Genomic DNA, 23,527 nt, shown 5'->3' with positions numbered 1-23,527 from the left:
CTGCCTCACCGTCTACTGTATTCCAGACCAGTTTCAACATGGAGAAAGTCGACGCACAACCTACCAGCCCTCCCGAGGATGCATCAACTACCATGGCTCTTCAACAGACTACTACCGACAAGGCTGCCGAAGCTATAAGCAAATGGCAACCACCACAATACTCAGAACATCCCGAGGGCGAAGAGATCGTGAAGCAGGTCAGTTTGGGTTTCCTCATGCAAGTCAACTACTCGTGGCTCACTATCAGTAGGTTGAGTACTACTTCTCAGACGGGAACCTTCCGAACGACAGATACCTGCTGGACAAGACCGGCGGCAAGGAGAACAAACCCGTCACTTTGAAGACCATCTGCGGATTTCCTAGAATGCGCAAGTATAAGCCTTACAGGTCCGTTGTAGAGTCATTGAAGAAGAGCAAGCTCCTTGAAATTGTCGACGACAAGTATATCAAGCGTAGAGTGCCGCTCGCTATAGCGCCAACTGTATCCGCAGAGGAAATCCAGGCGGCAAAGGAAGCAGACCAGAAGAAGAAAGGATATGTAATTCCTGCAGATCAGCCATGGATGACCAAGGGAATGGTGAGTGGTTGCGAGAGTGTATTGCAGATTTGACATCTAAGCTCGTGCACAGATGAGACCAACTGGCTTCGAGGAGTTCTTCGCAGATGCGCCAGTTACTCCTGCCACGTTCAAGGAGGAACAGTCGCTCTACGATAGGTATGACATTCACCTTCTCAATCTTGAATTTCTGCTAATAGCCTCATTAGTGATATTACATTCGCGACGTAAGTTACGACTGCTTGGCGGTACGTCCGAGACTGACTATATTCCAGACGTATCGAGACGGCCATCCAGCGTTACCGCGCCCGACGCAAGTTCCATCAGCAGACTGCTCAGGTGTTCAACAAGTTCATGAACTATGGCGGTATCGAGTGTGGACCTAAGATGTTTGGTGGAAGTGACAACAAAGATCTCGCAGAGATGGATGCTGCAGAGATCGCCGCCTCGACTGCTGTTCATTTTGTCTCGGAGGATGTCATGTGCTCCGACAGATGGGAAGTCGACTTTGTCGGTGTGGTAAAGGGATTCTTGCAAGTCATGGCTACCCGCATACGGTTGGAGTAAGCTAATCAGCCGCAGTTCCTCTCACATTCTGACCGATCTTGAAAGTAGCTCGGGACAGGCGGATATTGCAAGAGCGACAAACGTCGTGCGCAACTTCTACAACTACCTGCTGCATCACAACGTGTGCCCAGAGTTCGAGACGCAAATTCTTGCCGCACGTAAGATCTGCGATCTTGCAGATGTGGAGCTCTTCAACATACTCGTGGTCCAGGAAAGGCTCCCAGGTCCATTCAACACAGCCGTCTCTGCTACATATGGCGGGACTGTCGCGGGGGTGTATGGCGATGACCAGGATTGGGACGACATTGGCTCGGTTGACCGTACTCTTCAAGATTGCCGAGACATCCTCAAGTTCGCCATCTCTGCCCATGGTTCTCAACAACAATACGACAGGGTTGTCGACGTCGAGAAATTCGAAACCGTCTACCAAGAGCAGATCAGCCTCGAGGTAACCAAGGTTGAGATGGCTGATGAAACAATACGAGCACTGTACGCCGCCGCTCGTGAGCAGAAGCCATTCCTGGCTACGTTAGGTAAGCTTCATTGCTGTCGCTGGTCCTATCCTCTCGCACCCAGCTTCGAGCAGTCGGAAGAAGCACTCAGACGACAGCAAATCGAGCACACAATGACGCTATGGGTCGAGGAGGATCTTCTGCAGTACTGCGCTGTAGGCATGAAGATTGAGGGTGAGATCCGCGAGCTCGACATTGGCATCAAGTGGCTGGATCAGGTTCGTGCCGTTGGTCCCTCCTTCTTCGAATGGCTTCCGAACGAGCTCTACGGTAAGCAGAAGGCAATGAAGGCCGAAGAAGAAGCACAGCAGCAGAACTCGCAAGTCCTTCTTGAGGACATTAATGGCTTCGATGAGACTGTGAGTTCTCAGAACGAGGACTCTTGAGTGGAAGACACTATGTGAGAAGCCACACAAAGGCGAAGACATCCCGAAGGACGCACGTGGGGGGGCATTAATGGGATTTGTAAAATAGCGAGTCAATAACACCTACAAAAATTCCGCTTCGCAGAACGACTTGCTACGTTAGACACTCAGCGTGGCCGTGAAAAGTGCCAGGTTTGGTCTCCGAATTTTCTGCAGAGATGACGTGCGCTGACTTCCGATAGCACCCCTCAATTGCGGGGCACCACTTATTAGCCGCATTACAAATACGACTACGTTGACGTGGATATCTCCATCTGCTCCAAATGTCCATCTTCCTAAAAAACGGTGTCTCTTCGATACCATCTCTGACTCCACGTAGACTGGCAAACATATCTGGGCATTTCGCACGCAGCATGGCTTCACAATCGCTCCCCAAATCAATGAAGGGTGTAATCATTGAGAAAACAGGCGGCACCGAGGTTCTGCAATACAAGACAGATCTGGCAGTGCCCGAGCCAAAAGAGGGTCAAGTCTTGGTCAAGAACGACTACGTTGGAATCAATTACATTGATACGTATGTACACTTTCTGGCGCAATCTCTACCGCAAGCTCATGGCATGTGATAGTTACTTTCGCACTGGGTTGTATCCCGCACCCAGTTACCCTTACATGCTTGGAAGAGAGGCAGAGGGTACCATCGTCGCAATTGGCCCAGACTCACCGCAAGGCTTTAAAGCCGGTGACCGTATTGTCTACCTGTCCGAGGCAACCTACGCCGAATATACTGCAGCTCCCGCAGCCAAGGCGATCAAGATCCCCTCAAGCATTGAGCCCACTGTGGCTTCAGCAGCGCTCCTCCAAGGACTCACTGCTCTGACGTTAATCCGAGAGGCTTACCATGTGCAAAAGGGAGACTGGGTCTTAGTTCACGCAGCTGCTGGTGGAGTTGGTTTGTGGCTATGTCAATTGCTCGCCGCTGTTGGAGCGAAGACAATCGCAACTGCAAGCACACCGGAGAAGCTGGAATTGGCCAAGAAGGCTGGTGCTGAGGTTCTCATCAACTACAGCCACGAGGACGTCAAGGCAAAGGTCGACGAAGTTACCAACAAGCAGGGTGTCGCAGCTGTCTTTGATGGTGTGGGCAAGGATACATTTGACCTCAGTCTGGATTGTCTTGCCCGCAAAGGAACCATGGCATCATTTGGAAATGCCAGCGGTGCCGTACCACCGTTCGCAATCTCGTAAGTCATCTCTTTGAAGCGGTGGTTGTTTCGATCGAAATCACGCTTACACAGCCTCTCACTATAGGAGACTCACAGCCAAGAATGCTAAGGTCCTCCGCCCAACGCTCTTCAACTACATCGCGACCAGAGAGGAGTTTGAAACGTACACCAACGAGCTCTTTGACTTTATCGTCAAGGACAAGATGGATGTACGAATTCACAACATATACGACCTCAAGGATGTTGCTAGTGCACACCAGGTAAGTGGAGTGACTCGACCGGCGGTTTCCCCTGACTGTCCGATAAGTACTGACAAGGAGCAGGATATCGAAGGTCGCAAGACTACCGGTAAGCTTCTGCTGAAACCCTAGTTGAAATTGTGTACTTCGAGGAAGCTCAATCATGTCGATGTAATGAATTCGTGGGATCGTCGGTGGCTTTGTTTACTTCAAGATTGTTGCGTGTGTTTCCATGTACAGAGTCCTTGGCCCCAAGAAAGGACGACGAATGCATCACTTGTCCAAGACTGCACACACGAGGCGCAGCATACATGTTTCGGAAAACTGTGGGGTCGGATGTGAATTCTAATCTCCATGCAATCCAATTGCGGATCTTCCTTAACACACCGAGTACTCGCCCGTCGCTACAGTACGTGATCAATTGGTTACTCGTCGGACCTCTTGGCAGCCGTGCAACGTTTCTCTCAAGCGTCATGACTGACAGCTACCTACCTACCTCTGGCTACCTGGCGTCAAATCCAAAGCCTGCATCAATTTAAGCAAGCAAATCTAAGTAGATCGTATCGCAAGCTGCAATGTATACACCCCCGAATAGCAGCATCACTGCGAGGCGGATCTCTTGGACATAACGGCGTGCGCCAAGTATACGGCTTTCGCCCAGCAGCCAAGGATGCGCAAACAAAAACACCCAAGGCGCCGAGTAGGAGTTGCCGCGGGAGGTTGAGGATGCAGGTTGGGAGCAGTCGCATAAAGCAAGCGGTATCCCTCCCAGGTATGTTGGACAAATACCGTGGTCTTCGGTAGTGACACTCGTTCAACCCTACTCTTCTTCTATTTCCCTACTCTCTCTTCATCAAGTTCCAACCTCGGCCCATCAAATATGCGTTACTCAATTGCAAGCCTGGCCTTGTTGGCTGGATTGTCGGCTGCTGTGGATCCCGTCGAAGTACGCGGACAGGACTTTGTCAACTCTGTCAGCGGAGACAGATTCGTCGTCATTGGTGTCGACTATCAACCTGGTGGCCAAGGTGCCATCTCGGCAGATAACGATCGAGATGTTCTCAGCGATGCTGAAGCCTGTACTCGCGATGCGGCCTTAATGCAGAGTCTCGGTGTCAACACGATTCGAAGCTACAACGTGGACCCTGTATGTTGTCAATGACTGTGACCTACAAATGCGTTTTGCTGACTCTTCCCAGACTCTCAATCATGATGAGTGTATGTCCATCTTCAACGGCGTGGGCATCTATGTTATTCTCGATGTCAACACCCCCTTGTACGGACAACACATCGACCGCAGTAACCCTGCGAGCACATATACTCGCGGCTACCTTGAGCACGTTTTCACAGTGATCGAAGCCTTCAAGGGCTATCCCAATCTACTGGGTCTTTTCGGAGGTAATGAGATCATCAACGACCTGGAGACTGCCGACGAGAACCCTCCATACATGAGAGCAGTCCAACGTGATATGAAGGACTATATCGCTGCTCATGCAGACAGACCCATTCCGGTCGGCTACTCAGCTGCTGATGTCCGAGAGTTCACTGAAGACACTTACCATTACCTTGCTTGTGATAACGGAGATTCGAGTGCGTCCGACTTCTTCGGATTGAACTCGTATTCATGGTAAGTGTTTGCAAGATCTTACATTACTCCATGCCGTGCTAATTCAGAATAATAGGTGTGGCTCGGAATCCAGTTTCGAGACTGCTGAGTACGATGTCCTTGTCGACATGTTCTCTAACGCATCCATTCCCGTCTTCTTTTCCGAGTACGGCTGTAACGATCCTAGCCCCCGTGTCTTCGAGGAAGTCGAGGCATTGTACAGTCCTCAGATGACAGTCATGTCTGGAGGTCTTGTTTACGAATGGAGTCAGGAAGACAACAACTATGGACTTGTTGACATCTCCTCCAACGGTACTGCCCGTCTGCGCTCGGACTATAACAGTCTTCAGGAGCAGTACAGCCGGATCAACGTTACACTTCTCGAAGCAAGCAACGATACCGCCACTGCCATCACTGCACCACGCTGTTCGTCCGATCTCATTGAAGCGGATGACTTCAGCGACGAGTTTGATATTCCTTCTCGTCCCAGCGGTGTTGACGCACTGATCTCCTCTGGTATCTCCAACGCCCCCACTGGGAATCTGGTTTCTGTGACTGCGACAGCAGTTGCTCTTCCTGTCTACGGTGTCGACGGCGCTTCCATGAGCAACCTCGCCATCACCATTACCAGCGAAGCAAACTACCCTGTGGGAACCGCCGCAAGCAGAACATCAAGCAGATCTGGTTCTCGCTCGGGTTCATCGACAGCCTCTGGAGCCTCTGCCACCGCTTCCGAGACTGGAGCCGCTAACCGTCTGTCCGGTGCTGCTGTACTTGCTCTGGGTGCCGCGGTCCTTGCACTATAGAGAAGCCTTAAAGTCCTTGTTTCTCACATGTTCTGTATCAATAATAGTTTTCAGCAAACACTTTCGTTTTTCTCCTCTATCAGCCTCATTTCTGCTTGGTAGCACTGTACTGTGGTGGACACAAAGAACATCAAAGTGTTTCGATTTCATTTTCGCATTTCTCGGCGCCCTTCATAGATCTTGAACATTCCAAATCAACCTCATCTGATACATATGATCCGAGCAGTGATAGATGTCTTTTGAAACCCAAATTTTGGACAAGTGACCCTGAATATCTAAGTGATGAGAACTGCAGGTCACAGATGGCATAAATCGGTTCGTAAATTCGAAATATTATTTACGCGGTTGTGTCAGTATTCAATATTTCTGCTCGCTTTTCCATCGAACACACTCGTCCTTGTTTATCTTATACATTAAACACAATCAGGGGGAAAGAGAGTCGAACACAAAGGAGACACAAGGGACTTGCGGGAAAGGAGTGTGTAGTATCTTGTAGATAGTACAGACACTGTCCAAAATGTGGGAACCTACAGGAGCATCCCTGCAACAGCTACAGCAACAGGCGCCATGAAGGTCAGCACGGAAATCTTGACACTTTGGACGGTGCCCGAAGACATGTTTGTGTCAGTGGCGGGCGGCATGCTCGGCTCTGTAAGGTTGATCAGTACTGACTCCTAAAGGTGACGATAGTCAACTTACTTGTGGCAGGAACGCTGGGAGTAGTACCCGGAGGAGTGTTGGTCTTTACTGCAGGTGGAGAGTTGGTCTTTGGAGGAGAACTAGGCTGCTCGGGTGGGCCACTCTGTGGAGGAGCTGGAGAAGCTGGTGCAGCTGGAGGAGCGCTACCTTGTGGCGGCATATCGTTACCAGGTGGGACGCTGTTCTGAGGGGGCGAGCTGTTCTGAGGGGGCATAATGACAGGTGACGAGGGTGGGCCAAGAGGCGCCGTAGATGGAGGTGGCATCTGTCCCGGAGGCGACATCTGTGCTGGAGGAGAGTTTGAACTCGGTGTGGCTGGCGAGACTGGTGAGGATGCTGGTATTGATACGACCGTAGTAGGAGCGGCCGGAGGAGATGCCATCAAGGTGGCAGGAACGTCTGGTGACTTTGGTGATGATGCAGGAGGCTGTACTAAGGGCGTAGTACAGGGGCATGTGGTAAGTATCTTGGAGATCGGAATCGTGACCGTCGTCTGCGTGTTCACTGAAGCAGGGGGTGGGACCACCACCACGGCTCCAACAGATGGGATGTTCATTGAAGCAGAAGGCGAGACCACCACCACAGTGCTGACAGACGGGAAGTCCATGTTGCGAGAGGGCGACGCCGCAGACTCCACAACAGTAGCGATTGTCTTGGCCGATGCGATAGGAATAGTGAGGACAGAACTTTCCTTCACCACCTTCTGAGTAGAAGTCACCGTTTGAGTGCTTGTTCGAGGAGGCTTCGACACGTCAACAGTGACCACGGTCGCAATAATGGGTGCAGTGGGCTTCGCAGAAGACACGACCATAGAAGCTGTCTTGGAAGCACTCAAACACGGCCCGGAACTGGTTGAAGTGACGTAGAACCAAGTGCTTGAGCTTCCGCCAATGCAAGAATTGCAACTGGCAGTCACTACCTGCACCCGTGTAGCCACGACAGTAGTAAACTTGTATGTGCTCGAGGTCATGTCGCTCTTCTGACAAACGACGGAGGAGTGAGTCGAGCTCGGACAGCCCACCAAGACCGTGGAGCTGATGACCGAGGTTACAGTCGTCCAGGGATAGGGCCGAGATGATCGAGTGGGATGAAGAGTCATTACGTGTGAGGTATGCGATGTCTTCGAGCTTGGGCATGGAGTGGATGACGAGGAACTCGAGCACGAGCTCGTTGAAGAAGAAGAGCTCGAGCACGGCGGAGAAGAGGAAGAAGTCGAGCACGGAGTGCTTGTGGAAGAGCTCGAGCAAGGCGTAGACGACGAGGAGGTCGAGCATGGGGTGCTCGAGGAAGAGGAGGTCGAGCAAACGGAGCTGGAAGAAGAGGAAGTCGAGCACGGGGCACTTGACGAAGTCGTATTGGGGTAAAGGACAGTGCAAGAGGTCGAGGCTCGAGGCGCGGAAGAGGTCGAGGAGTTGCAAGGAGGGGACTGGGAGCTCGATGTGGTGCGTGTGTTGATGTAGTACGTCTGTGTGGTGCAGGATGCGTTCGCCGGAACTGTTTGTACCTGGCTATAGTTGTAGGCAGATTTACCATTGCAAGTGACGTTGCTTACAGCAGACGAAGGCGATATGAAGGTCGCTCCTGATGTCTGACGAGGTTTCAGCCCTCGGGCATGGACATGACTGGACAATACAAGTGCAATGAGAAACGAAAGAGAAGCTCTCATGATTGCAGATAGCGTTGAGTGGGTGCCTTGCAAAACGATTGATGAAGGTAAGAAAGAAGAAGATCATGGGACGGAAACGCCATTAAGTACCTTACAGGAGCGCTTTGCAGTGAGTGATCTACGATGCTCAACTCATATGTCCAGTGGGGCTGACTGAAGTAGGAAGTTGAAAATTACACCAATCATGGCCTTGGAGAGTGGAATAGACCTCAACACTTGCAAGAGCCTATGTTCGAATGCCTCCACACCACTACCTAGCTATCGAAGTTACCTGGAAGAAGCACATTTTGTGCGCAGATCCGCGTTGCTCTGTTGAACGAGGATCTGTGTAGCTGCTTCCTTTCTTGCTCTCTTGACGCAGAAGGCCCACTGAGATGTTGCTGGGCTCTGAGAGTCAGGTATGTGTAGTTGTCTAGCGGACCGGTTTGTAGAGGCTGCGCGAACAAGGGTTCGGGTGCGAAATAGACTTCTGTAGAGTGGGGGATGGAGCAGGTTATTGAGCTTCTTTATAGCTAGCGTACACCTCTTGCGCAAGGCAAATGTGAAGCTCTAACGAGAGAGTCGACACTTGAGCTGAGTTGAGCTTGAGACGTGTGGTATGGAGGATAAACTAACCCATCAAGGTTTCTTTAGATAGTCGCAGATGGAGAGACATGTGCAGTGAAGTAACAACCGCTCAACAGAACTTGAACTCGACGATCAACGAGTCCACTGCAAAAAGCTTGAAACTGCAGCCAATGGTCCCGACTGTACTCGGCGAAGAGTGACCGGTACCGGATGAACGGGTCAGAGCAGCTTTTCCGATAACACAAGGTCACGAAGCTCATGTTTCAGCCAGCGGAAAGGGCGACTTCACGAAGAAGCTACGCAATGGGATCCAAAGAAGGCAGGCGTCATCCTAGCGTAGCGGTCTGCTATGCGAAGTGCATCTAACATCGGCACAAGACGCTGGATCGACTTGGATTGTCATATGCGGCAGGTTCTGCTTATTCGTAGGTATGAGTGAGAGAGAGAAAGCGTGTTAGAAGGTGGGATGATGTTCAGAAATCACGTGGCTAGCTAAACTTGGACGTGTTTGCAAAGTTTGATTTCCGGGCGCAATCTGCGGGGCCATAACGCGACTCTACCACTGACGAGTCGAGCAGTCCAAGAAGAATTGTCACGGCTGTAACTTGCACAAATCCTGCTCATCGATCGCATCGAGCGACACACCATGGGAGGCCACAATAACCACGGCGAGGATCAAAAAGTCGAGAAGGGATATGCGACTCTTGCGACTCTCAGGTATGTCGCGAATCGCCAAGCCCGAACATGGTCCTTACTGATCTGGTCAGGGTCGGAGTCCGAGCATGGGTTGATAAGGTAAGAAGATCATGCTGCCATGATAACACAACAACTCAACTTCTTGGAGTCTGTTGAAATTGGCGACATCTAAGCTCACTTTTTTCTTTTATTAGGATGATGAGAAACGAAAGGCCGAGATTCTATCAATTCAGACGCGTAGGGGTAAACCCACATTCTAGTGAGTTCAGATGGTCTATCAACATCAGTTTCGAACTGACGGACAAGTGTCCATTATCAGGACTTCAACAAGCGATTAGACGGTATGAATTCCTAGATAACCCATGGCTGCTTTCGTTCGCTAATCGCCAGATCAGAATGGGTTGCAGCAGAACGCATTGATTTATCGAGGGAGGTAGAATGGCCGCTGCCCGAGAAGGCAGATGCGAAGCAGAAGAAGACTACGAGCAAGACCACAGCAAAAGCAGAAACCTCGAAAGCAAACAAAGCACCAAAGCGATCTCGAGCATCGTCCATCAGAGAGCTTTCTGCAACACCGACCGAAGCATCTCAATCCTCAAGGGCAGGCACGCGTCGACCATCACTCGCCGGCAAGGATCACAGATCGCCTTCTGTGGCTGTCGTAGCGACAGAGGCCATCGACGGAACGCCCCAACCGGATGGAGAGATTGATGATGATACTGTGGATCTCATCGACGTGCAAAATGCCGCCGCTGCCGCAAAGGCTGTACCAGAACACCTATACTCACGCGAAGAGGAGATCGAAAAGCTCCGCACCAGCGGTTCAATGACGCAAAATCAGACCGAAATTAGCAGAGTCCGAAATCTGGAGAAGATTCAAATGGGCGCCCACGAGATCGAACCGTGGTACTTCTCGCCGTACCCAGTCGAATACTCTGACTGCGAGCTGGTGTACATCTGCGAAATGTGTCTACTCTACTTCGGCAACGAGAGACAATTTAAGCGACATCGAAGCAAGTGTACTCTGTTGCACCCACCTGGGAATGAGATATACCGCGATGAGGTGGTCAGCTTCTTCGAGATCGACGGCAGGAGACAACGGACCTGGTGTAGAAACCTGTGTCTTCTGAGTAAGCTTTTCCTGGACCACAAGACTCTTTATTACGACGTGGACCCCTTTCTCTTCTATTGCATGACGACACGCGATCAACACGGTCATCACCTCGTCGGTTACTTCTCAAAGGAGAAAGAGAGTGCGGAGGGTTACAACGTTGCATGTATTCTGACCCTGCCACAATACCAACGTAAGGGATATGGTCGACTACTCATTGCATTCAGTTACGAGCTCAGCAAACGCGAAGGCAAACTTGGAAGCCCCGAGAAACCGCTCAGTGATCTTGGATTGTTGGGTTATCGTGCTTTCTGGCAGGAGATCATTGTAGAGTTCTTGATGGAGAGCAAAGGCGAGATGAGCGTCGAAGACATTGGTGCACAGACTGCCATGACGACCAACGATGTGCTGCACACATTGCAGAACCTGAACATGCTGCGATACTCTGTAAGTTGGAGGATCAAATTTCTCCCCGAGATCATCTTACTGACTTTGATCTTAGAAAAACCATCACGTGATTGTTCTCACAGAAGCCATACTCAAACAAAGAGAGCGACAAAAGGAAAAGGAAAAAATCAAAGGCAACAAACATCAGATCGACGCAGAAAAGCTGCAGTGGAAACCACCAGTGTTCACGGCAGCAAGCAGGACATGGAATTGGTAACGCACAGCAGCGTGGTGTTTTATTGGTAGACAGATGAATTACGAAAGGGATGGATGCGGGTTTATGTTTTGATCGTTTTCTTTTTCATGACATGCTTTAGATACCCCCAATGCAATGGAGAGACGACAATCAACCCGTGGACTGTGTTTCTTGACTAGGAGCTGCCAGAAAGCATAAGTGTACAGTCTATCAGCCAAAAAGGCACCCGTTGTCATCTAGAGGAAGTAATCGGGGGTGCGACGAGACACCATTGGCTCGCCAGCGCGTGGGCAAGGATCGAATTGAAGGCTAAAGGCTAGTCAGCAAAGTGTAAATCTCAGCAGCAGAGATGAGAATGCTCACAAAGTGTATTTCAGGTGTTCGTCAATCTCCATGATTGCGGCTTGGTTGCCGCAGCGGTAACAGTAATTAGGAGCGGAGAATATTGTGACGACGTTCCTGTCCTGACTCCAGTTGTAGCCCTCCATGACCAGCTGATGGGCTCTGGCAACCAGCGTAAGACCATTGTTGTGATTGAAGGCCTCACTGATGTCCTGGCCGAAGGTGTAGCCGGCACCTCTGGGGCTTATTCCCCAACCGCATCTGTCGTCGGGATCACTCCAGAGCAGGTCGCACATGGGGCCTTCGTGGGGAACCTCCTGGATTCTGTCGAGCGCACGGATGTTGTCCAGTGTGTCGATGCTCGGTGACAGGCCTCCGTGAAGACAGAAGATTTGGTTGTCGATCAGAGCGGTGAGAGGGAGGTAGTCGAAAAGATCGGTAAAGTACTTCCAGACGTTCGCGTTGCCGTATTTGCGCAAGCACTCGTCGTAGAAGCCGTAGACCTGGGTGATCTGGCGGGACTCATGGTTACCGCGAAGGATTGTGATACGTTGTGGGTAGCGGATCTTCAAGGCGACGAGCAGTGTCACAGTCTCGACCGAAAAGTAACCACGGTCGACGTAGTCGCCTGTACGAAGCACGTGTCAGCGGAGCACAAGACGAGACATGGAAGAGATCAAGGCGCACCCATGAAGAGGTAGTTGGTGTCGGGGTTGGGGCCTCCAATCTTGAACAGCTCCATCAAATCGTGGAACTGGCCGTGGATGTCTCCGCAGACGGTGACGGGGCATTTCTACGCGGCAGTAGTGTCAGCTCGGGCGGCGAGATGAGTAGCAGCGAACGGGCATGGACATACGACAGGTTGGACGTTGGACTCGTCCTGTAGAACCTCTCTTGCCTTTTCGCATAGTCTCTGGACATCAGCTTCGCACAGCTGCTTGCAAGCCATCAAGCTCTCAATCCATCCGTCGAGGGTAGGAATAGCGGGAGGGTCGGCGGGCGCCGTCATTGGAAGTTCTGGCTTTGCGCCGACATCTTCCATATTGGTGTCCATTGTGCAGGAGGATTACGAGCGTGTTGTTGTGATGATGGCGTGTGCTATGTCGTCAATGCAAGGCCGGGAGCGAGGACGCGACGAGCGCGGATGGAAGTGGGCGAGGATGTGACGTGTGTTGTGGGTGGGGCGGCACGGAGCTGACCAAGGACCTATGGCGAGGAGGAAAGGTAATGGTCAATCGAAGTTCAGACACACGACAGGCCAAGGAGATGCGTTTGATGCTATGGATGATGAGTCTCTTGCACCCCACGCAGCTCTCGTTAATTAGGAGGCCCGCCGCCCTGTGTCGAATAATACGGCCGTGCGCGCGTCTTGGCGTCTTTAATTCCACTATCAATCTGTTTTCATTTTACTACATCTGTACATCATCCGGTAGGTACACACTACTTTGATCTGTCTATATAACCCATAGGCCCTGATCACCGTTTCTGAAGTACCTTTGGTTTCTCGCCAATGTAGAAGAAAGACAAGGCAGCCGTGAACCCACAAATGACTGCCAGGATTATGTTCATGTTTCCGTATCCGATCATCTGCTTGAACTCGCCAGCCAGTTCAGGACCTACTGCCAGTCCCGCAGAGAACACCATTGAAGTCAAGCCATACAGTTGGGAGTATGGGGGACCCTCGTTGCCGAAGAACTCTGGGTTGGCTTCGTAGTAGCTCTCTACGATGGTTCCTGCTTCCACAATCGAAGGTGCTCCGATGGCCGCAAGACCGACTCCACACAGCCCTAGTAGCGCGCCATATAGTATAATCTGGTCTTTCCCTCCGGCGTGCGGAAGACGAAGCAGGACGAGGCACGGCACAAGAAATGTATAACCACCCACAGCAGCTAATTTCGTGCCATACTTGTCCACCGCCCACCCGAATACAGGTCCAAGTATCAGATCGAATCCACCGAGAGGAAGAAATAAGATGCCGGCTTCCAAAGAGCTGAAGTTGAAGAATTCTTGACCGATCGTGGGGATGGTAGCATCGAACGACCCAAGCAGAGCTGCCTGCACAAAGGCTACTACCAGAGCAGCAACAAGGCGAGGATTCTTGAGGCATGGTAATATCTGGACCTTGCGGACGATAGTCGGTTGATCATCTGGAATGCGATAGTATTCGCTTTGTGCCTTGTTACCGAGCAGAGGTTCCTCTTCGCCGCGGGCTGCTTCATCATCGTCGTGTACAGCAGATGCTTCCTCGCTGCCATCAGCAGGCTCGGTAAAATTGTAGCGGCGGGCTACCTTCTTCTCGATAACCAAAAGTCGCATGAGGAAGTCGATAGTCAAGATAGCGAAACCAATTCCAAACACTCCTGCATATCCGGTCTTGTCGTAAAGCACGCCGCCCAGAAGTGGAGCCAACAGGTTCCCAACGGAGATGAAGCTGAAGATCGATCCAATAGTCTTGCCCAAGTTCTCGCGGCCTACAGTCTCGATTAGAAGCGCCAATCCGATCGTCCAGACCACTGCTGCAGAGCAGCCCTGCAGCACTCTGGCAACAACCAGTACGGGGACGCTGGAGCCTAGGAAGAGCAGGATCGTAGCGAGAGACAGAGCCACGAGTCCAAGCAGAAAAGGGCCCTGCCTTGTGGAGGTTTTGTCCGCTAAAACTCCAGCAATGGGCGAGAAGACTACGGAAGCCCCGGCATAGGCGGCAAGCAGTCCGTCCACGTGTGATTGAATCTGGTTTTCTGGCAGACCAACCCGGTCCTGTAACATATACGGAAGAATTGGTACAACAAGGCCGTATAAGAATAGATCAGTAAAGAGACCGACCGCGACTGTCGAAACGATGAACAGAGTGTTGCTTCTCCATTTTATGCCAGCCGGAGTGACATTGTAATCATGACTGATCTGCAGGGTGCTCTTGACCTTTTGCCAGGTAGATGGAGCCATTCCGGTATCAATACCACCAGATGTATTTCGTGAATACTCAGGAGTCTAGAACAGGTCTGTCCCGCTCGTAGATGCGGTTGTCTTTCCCATGATGTAGTCATCGTTTAGTGCCTAATCGGGCTAGAGCAGATCTGTCTTGGCGGCCCGCTCATTGCGCCGCCGCAGCTTGTCTTCACTTGTCGGCGCTACATGCGATCGAGCTACTAAACCTCATTCTTACCAGTCGTACAAAACACACAGAAGATGGCGACCATAGATGAAGGAACCGCGCCCAACGCAACGTTCGTACATTGCACTCCGTACGAACAAGCGTAAGAGCGTCTACTAACCAGTGAGCAGTGTCTATGTATGTGCTGAACTCACAGGCCAAACCCACCACCAGTGCGAATCAAGAGACTGACTATAGCAACACCAAGGCCAGGAACTTGTCTGAGCGCATCAAGATCCCGCAGCTGATCGAGGCCTTGCGTGAGATCTTTGAGGAATATGGAACCATTGTCGACATTGTCGCAAAGTCCAGCTTGAAGCGCAAAGGGCAGGCCTTTATCGTCTTCGACAGCGTCCAGTCAGCCGAGAATGCCATCGATGAGATCAACGGATTCGAGCTTTTTGGCCAGTCCATGTCTCTCGATTTTGCCCGGACCAGAAGCGACGCTACTGTACAAAGAGAGGGAACCTCGGAGGAGCTCGAACAACACAAGCGTCACCGCAAGGCCGAAAAGGGTATGTTGTCATGGAGCGTCTTTTTTCGAACGCAGAACACTGACTGACATGACCAGAGCGCAAGCAAGCCCTCGAGGCCGCCGAAGCAGCCAAGAATCTGAAAAGACCAGCACCAGGTGCACCGGAAGTCGACACAGCAGTCCAGAGAGCACCCAAGACAGCACGAGGAGCAGGGCTCAAGGGAACATCGGGTGCCGGTGCTGGAGTCGTGCCAGACGAGTACCTGCCACCAAACAAGATTCTGTTCATCAGACAAGTGCCCGAAGACTACGGAGTAGACGCGCTCACGGCCATCTTCTCGCGCTTCCCGGGCTTCAAGGAGGTCCGTACTGTACCTGGTCGCAAGGGTATTGCTTTCGTCGAGTATGAAGCCGAGGACGGAGCCATCAGCGCCAAAGAGGCAACAGCAGGCATGTCCTTGGGTGATAACACCATCAGAGTCACGTTCCAGCGCCAATAAAGGCATGGATTGTTCCAAGCATGTACATGGGCTTGGTAATTACAGCAGCAGAGGATATCTCAAAATAGCAAAAACGAATAAATCAGAAGATGACATCCTCGTCATCCTCTCCTCCTCCCAAAATGTCTTGAGGACCATCGTCGGCTTGTGAATCGGCTCCCTTCTCTTCAGCGGCCTTCTTAGCCTTTTGACGTTCAGCTTCCTCTGCCTGAGCATCACGTTCCTTCTTGCCTGACACCTTCTTCAGTCTGAAGAACTCCTCTCTGTCCAACTCGTCTAGCTCGGAATTGATGTACTTGATGGTGTTTTCTGTGCGGGGGATGATTACATGCTCACTGCGGAAGTGTCAGTAGAGTACAATGGTGACATGAGACGAGGCGGACATACATGGCGTTTACTCTGCGGTTGACAACCTTGATGACATCGTCGAGAATGACAAAGGCAGTCTGCAGACTAGCAAGCTCGACAAGCGTCTCTACAGCTCTGACATATGTCTCTCGACACCTCTGGACTTGCTGACCTCCCTTGCCCAGTCCAGTCAGGCCAAAGTCGTTGTTGCCCTCAGTCTGGAAACTCTCGAACTGAGGTAGAAAGACACCACTGACGTTCTCCTGGCGGGTGCGGACACGGAACTTTGCAGAGCGAACCGACTCTTGGATTTGGTAACCGATTCCAGCGCCTCCAATGGCATAGCTGACTTCGGCTAGGGAAAAGGCAGCAATCTGCATGACTCTGCCCATCTTGCGCTTTGCATCGTCGATGCGGCGGGTGATTTCTCGGAAACGTTTGGTCAGAGCCTCACTCTTACGCTTGAGCAAGTCGTGGCCGGTTTGGGCGCCCTTCAGTTTGCCCTTCATTAAGCCCAGCGATTGCCGGGTAGGGAACACGGCCTCTCTCTGTAGACGTGCCGTTAGCCTGGAATTGTATGTGACCTGATCGAGAGGCTTACTCCTGCAGCGGACATGCTGTCAGCTAGCTAGATAGTCAAGGGAAGAAATTGTGAGTGTTTTCGCTGTTCAGCAGGGAGAGCACAGCAGCTAAGCGGTATGCCCGCTGGGCGCTGGCCGCATGACGTCCGTCGTTGCTCCGGAAAGTTGCCAAGACGCGCGCGACTTTGGCAATTGGTGAAGACGGAAAGCTGAGGCAGACGATTCGAGCCAGAACTAGGTAGCTGTCTGCCTCGCCAATCGCTACTACTCTCCTTTGCAGCACCGCCGCCGTCGCTCTGTCGCCATTACCGCCGTCGCTAGTGAGTCCGCTGCGACGTGTGTGTACTCTCTTCGACATGTCGGCAGCTTCACACCTGTACCTTGTCACGGACAACGATGTCATCTACGAGCAGGACATACTGCGCAACCCGGCCAACATACGCGCCTGGCTCGACTATGCTTCCTTCAAGCGACAAACCGGCTCGCTGCTGGAACACGCGTTCGTCCTGGAGCGCGCCTGCAATTCACTTCCGCGCAGTTACAAGCTATGGAAAATGTACCTGGAGCTGCGTGTGAACCACTTGCGCAACCGCAACCCAGCTCGCTGCGCCTCCGACTTCCAAAAGGTCAATGCCTTGTTCGAAAGAGCCCTGGTCCTCCTCAACAAGATGCCGCGCATCTGGGAAATGTATCTGTCCTTCCTGTGCAAGCAGCCCAGAATTACACAAACCCGTCGCACCTTCGACCGTGCCCTACGCGCCCTCCCCATTACCCAACACAACCGGATATGGGCCCTCTACCGTCCCTTCGCCACATCCGCCTCCGGAGAGACCGCAATCAAAATCTGGCGCCGCTACATGCAAATTCACCCAGAACACGCCGAAGACTTCATCGACATTCTCATTGACCAAAAGCAATACACAGATGCTGTCATCAAGTACATGGATATCCTCAACAATCCACGCTTCCGCAGCAAGGATGCCAAGGGCCCGTTCCAGTTCTGGACCCAGATGCTGGAACTCATCATTGACCACGCGCAACACGTACAGACTGGCGAAGACACTGGTATAGATGTAGACCGCATAGTCCGTAGCGGTATACAGCGCTTCCCGGACCAGAGAGGTATCCTATGGGTAGGTCTCGCGAGATACTGGATCAACAAGGGCGACTATGAGCGTGCGAGAGACGTCTTCGAAGAAGGTATTACTACGGTAATGACCGTACGTGACTTCTCCATCGTCTTTGATACATATGCAGAGGCCGAGGAGGCTCTGATTGGCATCAAGATGGACGAGGCCCAGGCTCGTTCAGAAAAGAGTACGCCCAATGAGAATGCCGACCTCGAACTCGATATTCGCATGATGCGCTTCGAGCAGCTAATGGACCGCCGCCCATTCCTCTTGAACGACGTTCTACTGCGTCAAAATCCCAATAGCGTCATCGAGTGGGAGAAGAGGGTTGCGCTGTGGGGCGAAAATAAGCGGGAGGTTGTCAACACATATACCAATGCAATCGCTGCGATCAATCCCAAAAAGGCCATTGGGCGATACCATGCGCTCTGGACAAATTACGCAAAGTTCTACGAGGAACGAGGCGATCTGCGCAATGCTAGAGTCATCATGGAAAAGGCTGTCAAAGTACCTTTCAAGTCTGTCAACGAACTCGCTGAAATGTGGGTCGAATGGGCAGAGATGGAGCTGCGCAATGACAACTTCGACCGTGCTGTCGATATTATGGCCAAGGCTACTCAGGCACCGAAACGCAGCACAGTCGACTACTTTGACGAAAGCCTCAGTCCTCAACAACGAGTGCACAAAAGCTGGAAGCTCTGGTCATTTTATGTCGACCTTGTCGAGTCTGTCAGCACACTGGCTGAGACTCGCAAAGTATACGAGCGCATCTTCGAATTACGCATCGCTACACCTCAGACAGTCGTGAACTACGCCAATTTACTCGAGGAGAACAAGTATTTCGAAGAGTCATTCAAGGTATACGAGCGTGGTCTAGACCTGTTTTCATATCCAGTCGCCTTCGAACTCTGGAATCTGTACCTTCAAAAGGCGGTCGAGCGGAAGATCAGTATCGAGAGGTTGCGAGACCTTTTCGAGCAAGCCGTGGAAGGTTGTCCTCCAAAGTTCGCCAAGGTGCTATACCTCATGTATGGCCAACTAGAGGAAGAACGTGGATTGGCTCGCCATGCTATGCGTATCTACGAGCGAGCGACCCGTGCTGTATCGGACGAGGATCGCCTGGATATGTTCAACTTTTACATTACGAAATCGGCCTCGAACTTTGGCCTCACTTCGACTCGCTCTATATACGAACGGGCTATCGCGGCTCTGCCAGACAGCGAAGCAAAAGACATGTGTCTCAAGTTTGCCGAGATGGAAAGACGACTTGGAGAGATTGACCGTGCCAGAGCGATCTATGGCCATGCTAGTCAATTTTGCGATCCAAGAAGGGAGCCTGGCTTCTGGCAAAAGTGGGAAAGCTTCGAGGTACAACATGGAAATGAGGATACCTTCAAAGACATGCTTCGTATCAAGCGAAGCGTCCAAGCACAATACAAGTACGTATCGGCGAGACCAAGTTTGTTTGCATCTACTGATTGTCTTTTAGCACTGATGTCAGCTTCATTGCTTCTCAAGCTATCGCCCGGAGTCAACAAATACCGGCGGAAGATGAAGCTCTTGACGATGACACACAAAAGACAGATGCCATGGCGGCGTTGGAGCGTCAGGCTCGTGCTCCGACTGGTTTCGTTGCAGCAAGTAGCGGACCTGAAGGAGGTAACAGAGGCGCAGCTGCCTTGCCGAATCAAGCCACAGCCAACCCAGATGCTATCGACATGGACGACGATCTATAAATTTGCCGGACGGCTTGTAAAAACCTCGAATTCTAGCAGCTTGCCAATTCCCGCTTTATCTCATTTATTCAAATATACCAACGCAAGCGCGCATCCTTTCCCTCTGTATTCTAACACATTCTTTCCATGGAGATGGTAGTCCGTAGCTGTCGAAAAGCACAGTCCTGACGAACCGCAATCAAGGCGGTCGCGAGGGCATGAATTGCGGCCCGCAGAATTCTTGTCGCCGAACGTGAAATAGTTGTTTCCTCTGTCAAGTCGATTTGTGACAGTCGTCTCTGTGAAGTCTTTCGTGCAGGTTCCAGATCTTCTCTTTCTCCACGTGATGGGGGATGAGGAAGGTGGAGGCTGGAGAAGGAAAGAGGTGGATTTGCCCCTCATCGTCGTACTCCAAATTCATCACTTGCAGCAGTTCTACCAAACACAACAACAACCATTCAAGAACATCCAATCCACGGCCGACTGAACCGCTATCGCTGGCTCGGTCACACCACCATTGAAAACCACCTCCCCGACAGTTTTATGCACGCACAGTCTCCCACGTCTGTCCAACAGCCACACGTCGCGTCCACGAGCCCCGCCGAGTCCACCTTTGATAGCCAGTATGGAGAGCAGCAACGCGCCAGTCCAGCAGATGGCGGTGGAGGTGTCAGCCTTTCTGCCGATTTGCAATACTTTGGCGCATCGTCTGGATCTGGACGACTGAGTCCTCCGCAGGCCGCCTCGACGCCTTCGCGCAATCGCATCACCGAATATGAAAACGCCTCAGCCGCCTCTCCCTCCAGGAAGAAGACCGGGGGTCCTGCCTTTGCCGTCGTCAAGAAGGCAAGAAAGCCCGGCGACAAACACTCCCCTATTGCCGATCTGCCCAACGAGATCTTGACCCATGCTCTCGCCCATCTGTCTCCACAGGACCTGTCTGCTGTTTCGCTTGTCTCCCGGCGCTTCCACGATCTGGTCACCACCCCTCATGCTTGGAGGACAGCCTTCTCGCGTTTCTTCCCTGGCCCAGACTCCCTCAACCCTAGCGCATACGATGGCGAAGACGATCAAGATGAGGGCCTCCGCGTCGAACGTCGGGCATTCACCCGTGTGACTGCTTTGGCGTCGTGGCGAAGCGAGTATATCTTACGCACCCGCTTGCTACGCTCCCTCGCTCGGGGCAAGCCTGTTCAGCTGCCTGCTTCTCCCGCCCAGACCCGCCTTGGCCAAACTCCCGTCGCAACCCCCTCCTACTACTACTCTTCACAGATGTTCACAACAGTCAATCATTTGCATGCTACTTTCCATGGTGCCGCTTTGAATAAGCGTTCCCCTCGTTTCGTTCACGGCGCCGACGATGTGGGTACTGCTGGAAGCAGTGATCCGATGCTTGGAAAGGCCGACTCGTGGGGATTGGGCGATCCGAATACTTTCCTCCAGTTCTCCGACCGCTTTCCTGGCGACGCCATGTACGGTCTCTGTCCTGGAAATGTCGTCGGTGTGCCCAACTCGATGGATGTCAGTCAGCCATATGGCATGGTTCACGGTGAAGGCTCGCCCGGTGGCTTTGTCTACTACAGATTCACCGAGGAAATGCGTGGCCACTTTCTGACACCTTCAAGTGGTATGTCTGTACCGGCATCGGGTATTCCACGGCTTTTGCCAGTCCAAGAAGCAATGTGTAGCGTTTGGATTGCAAAGACTTCGGCCATCCCGTCTCTCACAGATGGTCTCATAGGACTTCTCTCTGGTTCTTCTCTTGGTGTACTCACCGCGTACAGTCTCGGACCTCTCGGAACTCGCGATCAGCGCTTCAGTCGAGGCGAGGTCACAGCACGTTGGGCAATAAGTCCAGGAGTACCCATCATTGGTATTGCAGTTGATGAACAGTATTCTATCAAACGTCAAGGAGAGTCCAAGATATGGGCAGTCGTGCTCAATGCTCTGGGCGAGGTTTTCTACTTGACCAAGTTTCCTAAGCGCAATAACGACGATGAGCCTGGAAGACTAAATGATGAAGTGCGGGAACGCCTCGCCTGGTCGACGGGCCGGTCGGTATACTGGAATCTTGTAGAGTCCAGCAGACGTGCGGCTCGCCCAAATCCTTACAGCAACTCTCATGTGGACGGCAGCTACTCTCCTCGATCGTCCTGGAACGGCATGTACTTGAGCGAGGACCAAATCACGGCCGAGACCCGAGAGATTGAAGACTACATCGACCGCAAGCCCAAGGAGTTCCAGAGAAGCTGCTTGGGATGGGACATGCGTAGAGTGCTGGAGGTTGACTTTGCAGGAGATGATGGTAATCAGGCTGGAGAGGCTGTCTTTGTCTTTCAAAGCGGCCTCGACGAAGAAGACCCCCCCGCGTCAGCCAAGCGATTTGTTCGGTTCAGAGTCACTGACAAGGAGAGCGTCGAGACTAAGTCGCGGCAGTCACGCACTACTGCATCAACTCCTACGCCACCCGGATCGACGTCTCTGTTTGGTGGTCCCATTCCCTCGACAGGTGACTTGGACTACGGCCTGTCCATATCAGCGCTCGAAGCCGGTGACAGGCTCGAGCGATCGACAGAGGAATGGAGACTCTCGAACATGTCTTTCGGTGGTTTGAAATGTGTGCAAATAACAGCCCACGCGCTGGACTGCTCTACCTTCGCAACCCTCACATCCTCGGAGGATCCGCTTCTGAACTTCTCAGGACCCTCCACAGTATCTTCTCCTAGCTTGACGCCCTTATCGAAATCCAGCAGTCCATCTTCTGTCGCAGATGCCCCTGGACAGCGAGCTCGATTCATTGCTGTCGGTACAATTACTGGAAGTGTCTTGGTGTGGGATGCAAGAGCATCTTTGCCTACCCTTCATGATGCTGTCAATACATTGGAACCCGTACGCATCATCCATACAGAGTCACCTCAGATTTCTTGTATCGCACTGTCTTCTCTGTGTCTAGTCCACGGAGGCAACGATGGACTGGTTCAAGCTTGGGATGTTCTGGCCTCTAGCATGGATCCGATAAAGACGTTGAACTCTCGCTTCGCATCTAAGGCAAGACGTAGGCTGATACAGGCTCAAGCATCTGCACAGGGCGTTGGCATCAATCTGTTTGCAGCAGGAGCCATCTGCCTCGATCCTGATCCGACAGTCCTGCGTGGCATGGTGTCAATTGGGACGCACCTGCTGTACTGGAGCTTCAGCTCTTCTGCCGCAGACCAATACAGATCACACAAACGCAAATTCCGAAGAGCCGATCGAGGTACCAACGTCGCCAACGATCGATTTGCCAACGCTGGTAGAGGTAACATCCACGGCTTCATCGCCAACGAACAGTTCGAACTGGAACGCGAGAACGCCCAGGAAGCGAGACAAGCAGAGCATCTCGCCGGCAGATTCGGAACAGAACTGCTAGGAGATGACGCCAGCGAGGAGGAGATTCTAGCTTACGCTCGCATGTTGAGCGAGGAAGCGCTTGCAAAGGATCAACAGAAGAATTCCAGCATGCCCGAGTCCGACGGCACGAGATATAGCACTCCGCCAATGCTGGAAGCCGAACTGGATCTAGAGATTGCAGAAGCGATCCGACTCAGCCTGGCGGAAGAAGAAAGCAAGCGTCTACAGGAGCAAGAAGAGGCCGAATTTGAGGCTTACAGTAATCAAGAGGCAGCAGAGGGTAGCAACAGTACAGAGCTGACAGATCTGGAGTTTGCTCTCCAATTGAGTCTTGCGGAGGAGCAAAGTAGAATAGAGGCAGAAGCAGAGGCTCGTGAAGAGTTCCCTGCTCTGTCGATACGGACAGGCAAGGGTAAAGGCAGAGCATTGTAGAGGTAGATCAGGTAGATGATAACCTCATCGCAAGAAGATGATAGCTAACATCGGTTCTAATTCCTGATAGCTCTTGCGCCGTGCGAGAGGCTGTATGTGTAGGGCGAGAGGCCGCAAGCGCAGCTAGCCCAATTGGGTTGGCTCAGTGCCCAGGACCCGTGACCCGACCTTCTTCCCGGTCGACCTTGCGTCTTTCTACCATCGATT

At 52.1% G+C, this 23,527-nt stretch overlaps 11 protein-coding genes across 11 annotated transcripts; 7 read left to right on the top strand and 4 right to left on the bottom strand.

Moving 5' to 3' along the window:
• Positions 1 to 38: 38 nt before the first annotated feature.
• AUEXF2481DRAFT_24598 (uncharacterized protein) lies at positions 39 to 2,021 on the top strand (the record flags this gene model as incomplete). The annotated part of the gene is given in 6 exon segments (XM_013493294.1): positions 39 to 197; positions 251 to 577; positions 630 to 715; positions 757 to 783; positions 832 to 1,119; positions 1,139 to 2,021. The coding sequence occupies 6 exon segments, from the start codon at positions 39 to 41 to the stop codon at positions 2,019 to 2,021; spliced, it is 1,770 nt and encodes a 589-aa protein (XP_013348748.1).
• Positions 2,022 to 2,413: 392 nt separating this feature from the next.
• Positions 2,414 to 3,594, top strand: AUEXF2481DRAFT_202 (uncharacterized protein; the record flags this gene model as incomplete). The annotated part of the gene is made up of 4 exons (XM_013493241.1): positions 2,414 to 2,574; positions 2,627 to 3,241; positions 3,309 to 3,483; positions 3,547 to 3,594. 4 exons carry the CDS (start codon positions 2,414 to 2,416, stop codon positions 3,592 to 3,594), a joined length of 999 nt encoding a protein of 332 aa, XP_013348695.1.
• A 748-nt stretch (positions 3,595 to 4,342) lies between these two features.
• On the top strand, positions 4,343 to 5,874 carry AUEXF2481DRAFT_201 (glycoside hydrolase family 72 protein; the record flags this gene model as incomplete). Its single annotated transcript, XM_013493239.1, has 3 exons — positions 4,343 to 4,609; positions 4,662 to 5,089; positions 5,145 to 5,874. 3 exons carry the CDS (start codon positions 4,343 to 4,345, stop codon positions 5,872 to 5,874), a joined length of 1,425 nt encoding a protein of 474 aa, XP_013348693.1.
• Positions 5,875 to 6,401: 527 nt separating this feature from the next.
• Positions 6,402 to 8,239, bottom strand: AUEXF2481DRAFT_24595 (uncharacterized protein; the record flags this gene model as incomplete). Its single annotated transcript, XM_013493293.1, has 4 exons — positions 6,402 to 6,523; positions 6,574 to 7,492; positions 7,524 to 8,081; positions 8,126 to 8,239. The coding sequence occupies 4 exons, from the start codon at positions 8,237 to 8,239 to the stop codon at positions 6,402 to 6,404; spliced, it is 1,713 nt and encodes a 570-aa protein (XP_013348747.1).
• A 1,116-nt stretch (positions 8,240 to 9,355) lies between these two features.
• Positions 9,356 to 11,446, top strand: AUEXF2481DRAFT_125274 (uncharacterized protein). Its single transcript, XM_013493291.1, has 6 exons — positions 9,356 to 9,523; positions 9,574 to 9,601; positions 9,697 to 9,761; positions 9,809 to 9,843; positions 9,898 to 11,060; positions 11,116 to 11,446. The coding sequence occupies exons 1-6, from the start codon at positions 9,453 to 9,455 to the stop codon at positions 11,275 to 11,277; spliced, it is 1,524 nt and encodes a 507-aa protein (XP_013348745.1). The 5' UTR covers positions 9,356 to 9,452; the 3' UTR covers positions 11,278 to 11,446.
• Positions 11,447 to 11,492: 46 nt separating this feature from the next.
• On the bottom strand, positions 11,493 to 12,652 carry AUEXF2481DRAFT_45438 (uncharacterized protein; the record flags this gene model as incomplete). Its single annotated transcript, XM_013493290.1, has 4 exons — positions 11,493 to 11,565; positions 11,620 to 12,226; positions 12,286 to 12,391; positions 12,455 to 12,652. 4 exons carry the CDS (start codon positions 12,650 to 12,652, stop codon positions 11,493 to 11,495), a joined length of 984 nt encoding a protein of 327 aa, XP_013348744.1.
• A 301-nt stretch (positions 12,653 to 12,953) lies between these two features.
• Positions 12,954 to 14,606, bottom strand: AUEXF2481DRAFT_34452 (uncharacterized protein). The gene has a single exon (XM_013493289.1). It carries the CDS (start codon positions 14,539 to 14,541, stop codon positions 13,075 to 13,077), a length of 1,467 nt encoding a protein of 488 aa, XP_013348743.1. The 5' UTR covers positions 14,542 to 14,606; the 3' UTR covers positions 12,954 to 13,074.
• A 178-nt stretch (positions 14,607 to 14,784) lies between these two features.
• On the top strand, positions 14,785 to 15,724 carry AUEXF2481DRAFT_196 (uncharacterized protein; the record flags this gene model as incomplete). The annotated part of the gene is made up of 4 exons (XM_013493235.1): positions 14,785 to 14,822; positions 14,881 to 14,887; positions 14,958 to 15,264; positions 15,321 to 15,724. 4 exons carry the CDS (start codon positions 14,785 to 14,787, stop codon positions 15,722 to 15,724), a joined length of 756 nt encoding a protein of 251 aa, XP_013348689.1.
• Positions 15,725 to 15,806: 82 nt separating this feature from the next.
• On the bottom strand, positions 15,807 to 16,688 carry AUEXF2481DRAFT_195 (uncharacterized protein; the record flags this gene model as incomplete). Its single annotated transcript, XM_013493233.1, has 3 exons — positions 15,807 to 16,059; positions 16,112 to 16,620; positions 16,674 to 16,688. The coding sequence occupies 3 exons, from the start codon at positions 16,686 to 16,688 to the stop codon at positions 15,807 to 15,809; spliced, it is 777 nt and encodes a 258-aa protein (XP_013348687.1).
• Positions 16,689 to 17,009: 321 nt separating this feature from the next.
• On the top strand, positions 17,010 to 19,519 carry AUEXF2481DRAFT_45435 (uncharacterized protein; the record flags this gene model as incomplete). Its single annotated transcript, XM_013493288.1, has 2 exons — positions 17,010 to 19,222; positions 19,273 to 19,519. The coding sequence occupies 2 exons, from the start codon at positions 17,010 to 17,012 to the stop codon at positions 19,517 to 19,519; spliced, it is 2,460 nt and encodes an 819-aa protein (XP_013348742.1).
• Positions 19,520 to 20,041: 522 nt separating this feature from the next.
• AUEXF2481DRAFT_24588 (uncharacterized protein) lies at positions 20,042 to 23,320 on the top strand (the record flags this gene model as incomplete). The annotated part of the gene is made up of 1 exon (XM_013493286.1): positions 20,042 to 23,320. The coding sequence occupies one exon, from the start codon at positions 20,042 to 20,044 to the stop codon at positions 23,318 to 23,320; it is 3,279 nt and encodes a 1,092-aa protein (XP_013348740.1).
• Positions 23,321 to 23,527: the final 207 nt, after the last annotated feature.

This window comes from Aureobasidium subglaciale (assembly GCF_000721755.1).
Source record: "Aureobasidium subglaciale EXF-2481 unplaced genomic scaffold scaffold_0, whole genome shotgun sequence".
Lineage (NCBI taxonomy): Eukaryota > Fungi > Ascomycota > Dothideomycetes > Dothideales > Saccotheciaceae > Aureobasidium > Aureobasidium subglaciale.
Note: the sequence above shows the minus strand (reverse complement) of the source record. Positions and strands in the feature narration are given on the sequence as shown.

Excerpts from the sequence above, each read along its gene's own strand:
- AUEXF2481DRAFT_125274 (XM_013493291.1), top strand. The coding sequence starts at position 9,453 with ATGGGAGGCCACAATAACCACGGCGAGGATCAAAAAGTCGAGAAGGGA. Across the intron at positions 9,524-9,573 it reads GCGACTCTTGCGACTCTCAG|GGTCGGAGTCCGAGCATGGG; the intron begins GTATGTCGCGAA and ends TGATCTGGTCAG. Across the intron at positions 9,762-9,808 it reads AGGGGTAAACCCACATTCTA|TGTCCATTATCAGGACTTCA; the intron begins GTGAGTTCAGAT and ends CTGACGGACAAG.
- AUEXF2481DRAFT_34452 (XM_013493289.1), bottom strand. The coding sequence starts at position 14,541 with ATGGCTCCATCTACCTGGCAAAAGGTCAAGAGCACCCTGCAGATCAGT.